General features: G+C 53.9%; 1 protein-coding gene across 1 annotated transcript; it reads left to right on the forward strand.

The window, feature by feature from the left end:
- The first annotated feature begins 47 nt into the window (after positions 1-47).
- On the forward strand, positions 48-8,090 carry AAR2 (AAR2 splicing factor). The gene is made up of 3 exons (XM_053992598.1): positions 48-1,991; positions 3,499-3,728; positions 6,123-8,090. The coding sequence occupies exons 1-3, from the start codon at positions 803-805 to the stop codon at positions 6,288-6,290; spliced, it is 1,587 nt and encodes a 528-aa protein (XP_053848573.1). The 5' UTR covers positions 48-802; the 3' UTR covers positions 6,291-8,090.
- The last annotated feature ends 473 nt before the right edge of the window (positions 8,091-8,563 follow it).

Below are 8,563 nucleotides of genomic sequence, written 5' to 3' on the forward strand. Positions count from 1 at the left end.
ACCTTGCAACAGGGAGCACTGCACGTGGAAATACCAGGCTTTGTCTGAAGAGAAGATGGTAGAAATCACAGAATCCCAGAATGGTTTGGGCTGGAAGGGAATATAAAGCTCATCCTGTTCCATCCCCTGACACGGACAGGGACACCTTTGACTAGACCAGGGAGCTCCAAACCCCATCCAAGCTAGCCTTCAACAATTCCAGGGATCCAGGGACAGCCACAGCTGCCCTGGCCAACCTGTGCCAGGGCCTCCCCATCCTCACAGGGAACAATTCCCTCCCAATATCCCATCTAACCTTGCCCTCTGGCAGTGGGAAGCCATTCCCTGTGTCCTATCCTTCCATCCCTTGTCCCCATTCCCTCTCCAGCTCCCCTGGTGCCCCTTTAGGCACTGCAAGGGGCTCTGAGCTCTCCCTGGAGCCTTCTCCTCTCCAGGTGAGCACCCCCAGCTCTCCCAGCCTGGCTCCAGAGCAGAGGGCTCCAGCCCTTCGGAGTATCTCCACGGCCACCTCTGGACTCATTCCAGCATCTCCACACCCCTCCAGTGCTGCAGAGCCAGAGCTGGACGCAGTTCTGCAGGTGGGCTCTAGCACATGCCAGGTCGGGAATTGCGGCTGGTGGAGCCGGGAGCGGCTTCGTGTGGCAGGTGCTGAGCCTCGGACACAGCGCGGGGCAGCAAAGCGGCTTGTGAGAATGCTCGGGATGCGGGGAGGTGGCGTGAGCTGCCCGTCTCTAGGGACCCCGACCCTGTCTGTTGGCCTGGAAGGGAGGACGTGGTGCTGGGACAGCGTCTGCCTGTCACAATGGGGGTCTCCGTGTGTCTGTCCCGGGGGGGCCTCTCGGTCCGTCAGTCCCAGGCACGGCTCTTGTCCGTCTGTCCCGCTGCGGGGCTGGGAACACGGGGGGCCCGGGGGAATGGCAGGCTGCTGGAGGGACTGGCGAGCGGTTTTGGGGACAATGGGTCAGCGGGGAGCAGCCGCCAGCCATGGAGAGGTAGAAGGGAGCAGCGCCGGGCCGGGGGCTGGGGATGGGCGGTGGGGACAGGGACCGAAGAGGCACTGAGTCGCGGGCGATCGGGGGCAAGTCCCGCTGTCCACCGGACACGGCTGCAGCGCAGCCCGGCCCCGGCCGAGAGCGGCGTGGCGCCCGGGCCAGGCAGCGCGGACGCTCCTCCCGCCGCCGGCCCCGGAATCGCAGGGCCCGGATATCCGGGCAGGGTCGCTGCTGCTCGGTGCGGCCGGGCCATGGCGGCCCTGCGGGCGGACCCCGACCTGGCCCGGCAACTCTTCTTCGAGGGTGCGGCCGTGGTGGTGCTGGACGTGCCCGAGGGCACTGAGTTCGGCATCGACTACAGCGCGTGGGCCGTGGGGCCGCGGTTCCGCGGCGTGAAGATGGTACCGCCGGGGCTGCACTTCGTGCACTGCAGCGCGGCCGGCGCCGGCGGGCGGAACGCGGGGCCGCGCTCCGGCCGCTTCCTCGGCCTGCGGCGCCGCGAGGTGCGGGTGCTGCGCTGGGACCCCGCGGGCGAGGCCGTGCGGCCCGAGCCGCCCGAGCAGGGCGAGGCGCTGCGGGACAGCCTGCCGGAGCTGGACCCCTTCCTGGGGCCCTACCCCTACGAGACGCTGAAGAAGTGGGTGTCGCTGAGCAACTTCATCAGCGAGGCGGCGGCCGAGGAGCTGCAGCCCGAGAGCGGCCAGATCTGCGCCTTCGCCGAGGTGCTGCCCGAGGCGGCGGGGCGGCACACGCGGGACCGCGCCGGGCAGCGCCGGCCGCCGCTGGGCGCCGAGTGCCGCAGCTACGCCGAGGGCCTGGCCCGGCTGCCCCGCATGCGGCCGCGGCCCGGCACCCAGATCCGCTTCTCCGAGCTGCCCCGGCAGGCCTTCCCCGACGGAGCCACCCCCGAGGAGATCACCCGGCACAGCATGGACCTGAGCTACGCCCTACAGCGGGTGATGGAGCAGCGCTACCCCGGCCGGCCGCTGGGCCTACTCGGTGAGCACCGCCCGGGGAAATGTCATTTCTGTGCTCCAGGGTGGAACCTCTGCCTGTTCCCTGGCGCGCCGAGGGGTCTCTTCAGTGCAGGACAGAAGTTTGTGGAGTTTTTAGCAGCCACAGGGGCTGTTCCCATTGCCTGGAGGAGACTGAGGCCAGAGCTGCAGCTCCTCCCGAGGGCCAGCTGCGATCTCTCTTCTGTGTGACCAGGGAGAGCACCCGAGGGAATGGCTGGAGCTGTCAGGGGAAACTTAACTTGGATATTAGGAAAAAGTTCTTCCCCCAGAGGGTGCTGGGCACTGCCCAGACTCCCCAAGAGATGGGCACGGCCCCGAGGCTGCCAGAACTCCAGGAGCGTTGGGACAGCACTGCCAGGGATGCCCAGGGTGGAGTGTTGGGGTGTCTGGGCAGGGCCAGGGGTTGGACTGGATGATTCTTGTGGGTCCCTCCCTAGTCAGGATATTCTGTAATTCTGTTCTATGACTGATGTGCAAACATGATGCTGCAGCCCAGATTACCCCTGATGAAGTCAAAAGCCGTCGTCACAGGTGGCCCTGGCACCTTACCTGTTCAGGGAACCTTGTGAGGACATATCCTACAGAGTCCTGAGAGCATCGAGTGGGGATGGGCACCCCCAGACGCTTCTTCTGTTAGGCTGGGCAGGGGCTGTGGGCCTGCTGGTTCCTGCTGCAGGGACCGGCCCCTGCTGGCTGCGCTCTGTGTGCTGCTGGTGGCAGTGGCAGTGTCCGGGCTGTGCCAGCCCTGCTGTAGGAGCACCGCACCTCCCGGAGCTCAACCACTCCCCAGCCTATTTTGCAACCTGTGATACAGATAGATGCTGGGTTTGTGGAGGTCCTGGAGCAGGGTTTTGTTTTGTTGCAGGATGGAGGGAGAAGCCCTCCCAGCTGGAACACAGGTTTGGAATAAGCCCTTGTTTGTCCCTTCTTCCATTTTTTTTTGTACATTAACATTATACAATTTATTCTTTTTCAAAATTACCAAAGACAACTGTAGGATGTAGAGAGAACAAATTAGCTTAGGGGATGGTGGCAAAGCAGCTGATCCCAAGCATCCAGTGTGGTGAACCCTGGCTCTTGATTCAACAAGGCAAACACACTCATCGAGGCACTGCTGACCTCTCCCAGAATTGCAGGACAGTGCTGTTTGCAGTCCCATGTGGTGCTGGACACTCAGCACAGGCAGGCTGAACACTCACAGAATAGCAGCAGGGTCTGCCTTGATGTTTGGGGCTGTTTGGTGTTGTTTGCTGTCTGTAGAGTCCCTCTCCACTGCTGATAATCACAGTTACAGGTGACCTGCCCCGTTCTGCTTTGTTTTGCTCCAGCTGAAGAGCAGCACAGGGACAGTGTTTGAGGTATGAATGCACTTTTCAAAAGCCAAACCAGAGTTTAGAAACCATTTGCAGAGCTTTGTGGAGGACACATTCCCAGGATATCTGTTTAGTCTTACATGTTTTGTTTTGTTTCCCTTCTCTGAACCCACACAGCTGAGTTGCAGTTTGCCTTCATCTGCTTTCTGATTGGGAACGTGTATGATGCCTTTGAGCACTGGAAAAGGCTCCTGAACATCCTGTGCCGGTCAGAGGAGGCCATAGGGAAGTACCAAGACCTTTACATCAACCTAATTTCCGTGCTCTATCACCAGCTCAACGAGATCCCAGCAGATTTTTTTGTGGACATTGTCTCCCAGGACAACTTCTTAACTAGCACATTACAGGTGTGTTTGTGGCTGTTCCCTGGGAAGTTGAATGGGAGGGAGGGCATTGTCAAATTTGGGGAGAAGGAATTAAGCTGCCAAAGGAATTAAGCTGTGTGGGAGAGGGGAGCCTGTCTGAGCATACAGGGCTTTACTTTGACATTTTCCCTCTGTTATTCAGCAAGAAATTCAGCTCAACAGCTACAAGAGAGGCTGGGCAAGTGCAATGTAGTGTCTGTTTGTTTGATTTTTCCAGAATGCCATTCATTTTTCAAAAGAAAAAACAACACACAAAACTTTGGCATGAAGGACTGATGATGCTGATTTTTGGAATGGTGTGCTCAGTGTGCAGGGAAGCTGCAGCAAAGCCTTATTGAGCTAAGGGCAGTGATAGTGTTTAAGCAGCTTTTCCATTCCTTAGCACAGCTGAGGATTTCTTGTAGTCAGGTTCTTCTCCAGGGGGAATTTATGGTTATTCCAAAATGCAAAAGATGCTACTTCTGCTGACACAAGTGGGGCAGATCTGTAGCTCAGCCCCAGTGAAAGCAGTTACTCCACTACTGGTGACTGTGCTGGCAGTGCAGCAAACTGGCTTAGTTTACAAAAAAAAAAAAAAAAGCCCAAATCAGACACACTGATAAAGCTGAGCAATGGGAACCAGCCCAGCAGGAAGCTCTGCTGCAGGTGCAGTTCCATCCCTCTCCTTGTTGACCCCAAGTTCTTGCTGTACTTTTGGGGAAGGTAAAGGTGTTTGGGCTTAATTGATGGGTAAAATGTTTTGGGAAGCATTGCTTTAATCAAGTGGCTTTCAGATTTTTCAGTTGTGATTCTTACAAGTCTCGGGAGGGTTTTAATTTATATTTTATATTTGGTACTTTTTTTCCATCCACTAGAGGACTGGACAGCCCAGCTGTGTTTGCAGCATGCTCAGAGCAGTACTGCCAGTTCACAGCAGCACAGAGGTGAATTTGGGAATCCCCTGTTGCTGCTTCTGGCTGCCTGAGCCTTGTCCATCCCTGGGCTCCGTCAGTCTGTATTTCAGTCCCTCAGCAGGAGCTGTGCTGGTGTTAGGATCACCCTTAAGCCCTGGCAGGAGTCACCACATTCCCAGTGACAAAGAAAAGCCTTGCAGACTGAGCCCTTCCTCACTGAGTTCTCCACTGCTCTGCTCCCGTGAGATTTCTCTGAAGTGGAGCCAGGGACGCTCTGGGCTTTGCCTTATCCCCACTTCACACACAGACATCAGAATTTTCTGCCTCAGCTGGCCCTGGGCAGATGCTCAGAGCTGTGGGGGAGGGCATTGTCTGTGCAGTTCCTGCTCAGCTCTGGAAGCAGCAACTTCATTTTTGGAGTTTGGTCCAAGGCAAGAAGAGCACAGCACAGCCACCAGTGACTCTGCAGCCCTACCAGTGCTTAATGAAAAAAAACAACTTTGTGAAATAAATAATTGAATGTGCAGTTTGTTGATAACAAGTGGGAAGTATAATCTTCTAATAATTTTTTTCCCTACCAGCAGTATTGCTGTGTAAGAGTTCTGTTAGAAAGGGGCAGTTTTCCAGTAGAATGAGCAGGAAAAAGGCAAATGTTCATCCACAAAGCAGCAAACTCTGCTGCTCATTGTCAGTGTTCTATCCAGCTTCCAGTAAATAAGAGGCTGCGTTTTCCCCAGAGGAGATTTCTTTTTATGGCAATTAGATCTGTATCACAGGTTCAGGAGGAGCAGAACCAGGCTGGGCTGGGCTCTGGGGCTCAGTGCCCTGTTAATCACACAGATGATTTCCCCCCAAGGTGCCAGCAGAGGCTGTGAATTTGTGACATGTTAGTAGGTTTGTGTTTGGGGATGGAAGGCAGAGGTTCCTCCAGACTTCAGCACCCTGTGCACAAGGGAATAGCTGTGCTGGGGATAACCAAGCTTTTTCCAGACAGCTCCCATTGCTTTCTGACATTCAAGGTGTTTTCATTAAGTTTCCACTGTATCCTGAAGTCTTGGTAATACCATGTTACAAAAATACTTTGGGAGATCTCTACCCATGGAAATGAGGAGTACAATTATTTGCTGGCCTTTTGGACACTTGCTGGAAATCTGCTTACTAGTATTTGAATTTTTTAAAATACCTTCTGTCAAGATGTTTTCCTTAGCTCACACTTTGGCATATTTCAGAATTCCACAGTACAAATTCAGTTACAAACACACTCCTGCTTCAGACAAAGTTCTCACCTGAGTGCAGATGTGTGGATGCTGACTCAGGGGTGTGAAGGCAGGATGGGCTTGGGCTGTGAGGTAAGAGGTGTGCGCTGTGGCTGGGTCCCCCCAAAGCGGCAGTCATCCCAGGGTCCTAACCTGGCTCTCTCCTGGTGCTCCCTGGTGCCTCTGTAGAGAGGAGGTGCCCAGCTGACCTCTGCTCTTTGTTTCAGGTGCTGTTCTCCTGCACGTGCAGCTCTGCTGTGGATGAGGCTCTGAGGAAAAAGGCTGAGAAGTTCAAGGCTCACCTGACAAAGAAATTCAGATGGGACTTTGAGGCAGAGCCTGATGACTGTGCCCCTGTGGTGGTTGAGCTGCCTGAGGGTGTGCAGGTGGACTGATCCAAAGGCCCCCTTAGGGGAAAAAAGCTTCTAAAATGACCTTTTCCTTCTCTTCTCCAGCCTTGCAGCTTCTTAAAGGCTGAGTCTGAACTGGTCCTGTTTCCGCTGGAGAAGCAGATGGGGGAAACCCAGGAGGATGCTGCGCTTTGTGAGGAGCCCAGAGGTGTTGGAGGAGTTTGAGTATTGCTATGTGGCAGCTTTGGACACCTTGGGGTTTTCCCAGCCCTTCTGCAGCATCTCCTCCTGGAACACAAACCACAAAGTCACAGAATCATTAAAGTTCCGAAAGACCTTTTGATATCATGAAGTTCAACCCTAAACCTGACAGTGCCACGATCCTCCTACACTCAGCTGCCCTCTCATCCTTCCCTCCACTGCCTGGGGAGCACTTGTGGTTTAGGGGTGTGTCTTGGTTTGAAAAGCTAGCCATCTGCTAAGGAAGGCAGGAGCCTCCCTTGAAATGGAAAATGCAAACCCCCTGCCTCCAAATTATTATAATTTTGAAATTAAGGGGCTCTCAGGCAAAGATATGGGAGTAGGAATAACAGTTCTTTACTAGGAAAATTAAAAATACAAATGCAATAGTACAAACAAAAACAAACCACTGCCAGAGTCAGAGCAGGCCCTGGCAGCCTGTGGGTCAGGGTGGTGGCAGCAGTCCCATTCCATGGGGGCTCAGCCCTCCTGCAGTGCCAGCTGTGCTTCTGCTGGAGCAGGGATCCTGGACAAGGCTGGAGTTTTCCTCTGAAGCTCCAGGGCTGCTGGAGATGGGCCTGGGCTTCCTCTGGGAATGCAGTGGAGAAGAAAGCTGCTCCTCTGGGAATGCAGTGGGCAAAGGCTGCTGTGGGATTCCCAAAGTCGGATTGGATCCAGGTAGGAATGCTTGGCTCCTCCCCCTGGGCAGAGCATCTCCCAATGGGATGATGGAGTTTTCTCAGCCATGCAGGGACACTCACTGGCCCATGAACAGAAGAGAATTAATAATTAACGTCCCATTAACAGAAGATATTTCCTGGAGGGAGGATTGCTTGTGGAAGAGATAAAGAAAACTGCCCAGTGAACAGCAGAGAACTGCCCCACATCTAACAGATGGCCATAGAATACACACATATCTTACAATCCCGGACAGTATCCAACCCCCAAACTGCTCTTCCTTCCTTTTCCCTGCTCCACAGGCTCGCTGGTGTTGGACAAACCAGAGCTGTCAGTCTCAGGGAGTTTCCTGGTGTGGGGCCTCTGCTGCTGTTTGTATCATCCACACTGCAAATGCAGACATGAGGAATGTGCTGCCCTCCTGTCACAGTGTGGCACAACTCCCTTTTTTATTGGTGTGACATGAGTAATTCCAGGGTTGGCTCTCACAATTGAAAGGCAAATATAATGTATATGTGTTAAGAGAAGTTTTATAGATTAATAGTTGTGTTTTACTCTCCTTGTGCTGTTATCAGGGGTGCCCTGGGTTTGGGACATTTGGGAGGGTCGGCTCATTACTATGGCAACACCTGACCTCCAGTCAAGATTTAAGGAAGTGATCTCCACCACTGGACAGGGAAGGAGGAGTCGATGGACAGAACTTTGGGAGGGGCTAAAGGGTTAAAAGGTGAAACCTCCATTGTGTGGGTGAGCACATGGTGGGAAAATCCTTTGCTCCCTGTGCCCTAATATTTTCTCCATTCAGTCTTGTGTTGTATTTTTGATAAGGTTTTAATTAACCTTTTAAATGTTTTGAAAGTGAGTATGATTTTTCACATTGGGGAGAAATTTAAAAAATTAAGACATAAAAAGCTTTGCTCAACCTCATCTGAGGTGTTGCTTGGGCCACTCCCCTCTTCTGTTGCTCTAGAATGCGTTTCAGAGTGTGGTGTGTCCTTTCAACAATTTCCTGACTTCTGAGGGAATAAGGAATTCCAGAAGTATGGTGAACACCCCAGTCCATCACAAATGTGGCCAATTTTTGAGCTGTGTATGTGGGGCCATTGTTACTCTGATGGTGACTTCCCTGTTACTGCCAGCGCCTCCTGCCCACTGACAAGGCACAGGCAGAGCACTTCTGTCTCTCTTGGGGTGCATTGGTGGCACTGGAATCTCTCATGGTGTGGTTCTGCAGCTCAGGCTGAGTTTGTGCAGTTCCGTGGCAGCCATGCCTGCAGCCCTCAAGCAGCACTGATTTGTGGGGTGTCAGATGTGAGCCAGGGCAGTTCTTCTTTTCTAAAAGCAAACTGAAGGTGAGAGGGAGCAGGTGGGAAGGTACATAAAACTTGGCAGCGCTGTGG

Source organism: Vidua macroura, chromosome 17 (genome assembly GCF_024509145.1).
Source record: "Vidua macroura isolate BioBank_ID:100142 chromosome 17, ASM2450914v1, whole genome shotgun sequence".
NCBI lineage: Eukaryota > Metazoa > Chordata > Aves > Passeriformes > Viduidae > Vidua > Vidua macroura.

Coding starts and splice junctions, on each gene's coding strand:
- AAR2 (XM_053992598.1), top strand. CDS start 803: ATGGGGGTCTCCGTGTGTCTGTCCCGGGGGGGCCTCTCGGTCCGTCAG. Junction 1,992..3,498: donor CCGGCCGCTGGGCCTACTCG/GTGAGCACCGCC, acceptor GAACCCACACAG/CTGAGTTGCAGTTTGCCTTC. Junction 3,729..6,122: donor TCTTAACTAGCACATTACAG/GTGTGTTTGTGG, acceptor TCTTTGTTTCAG/GTGCTGTTCTCCTGCACGTG.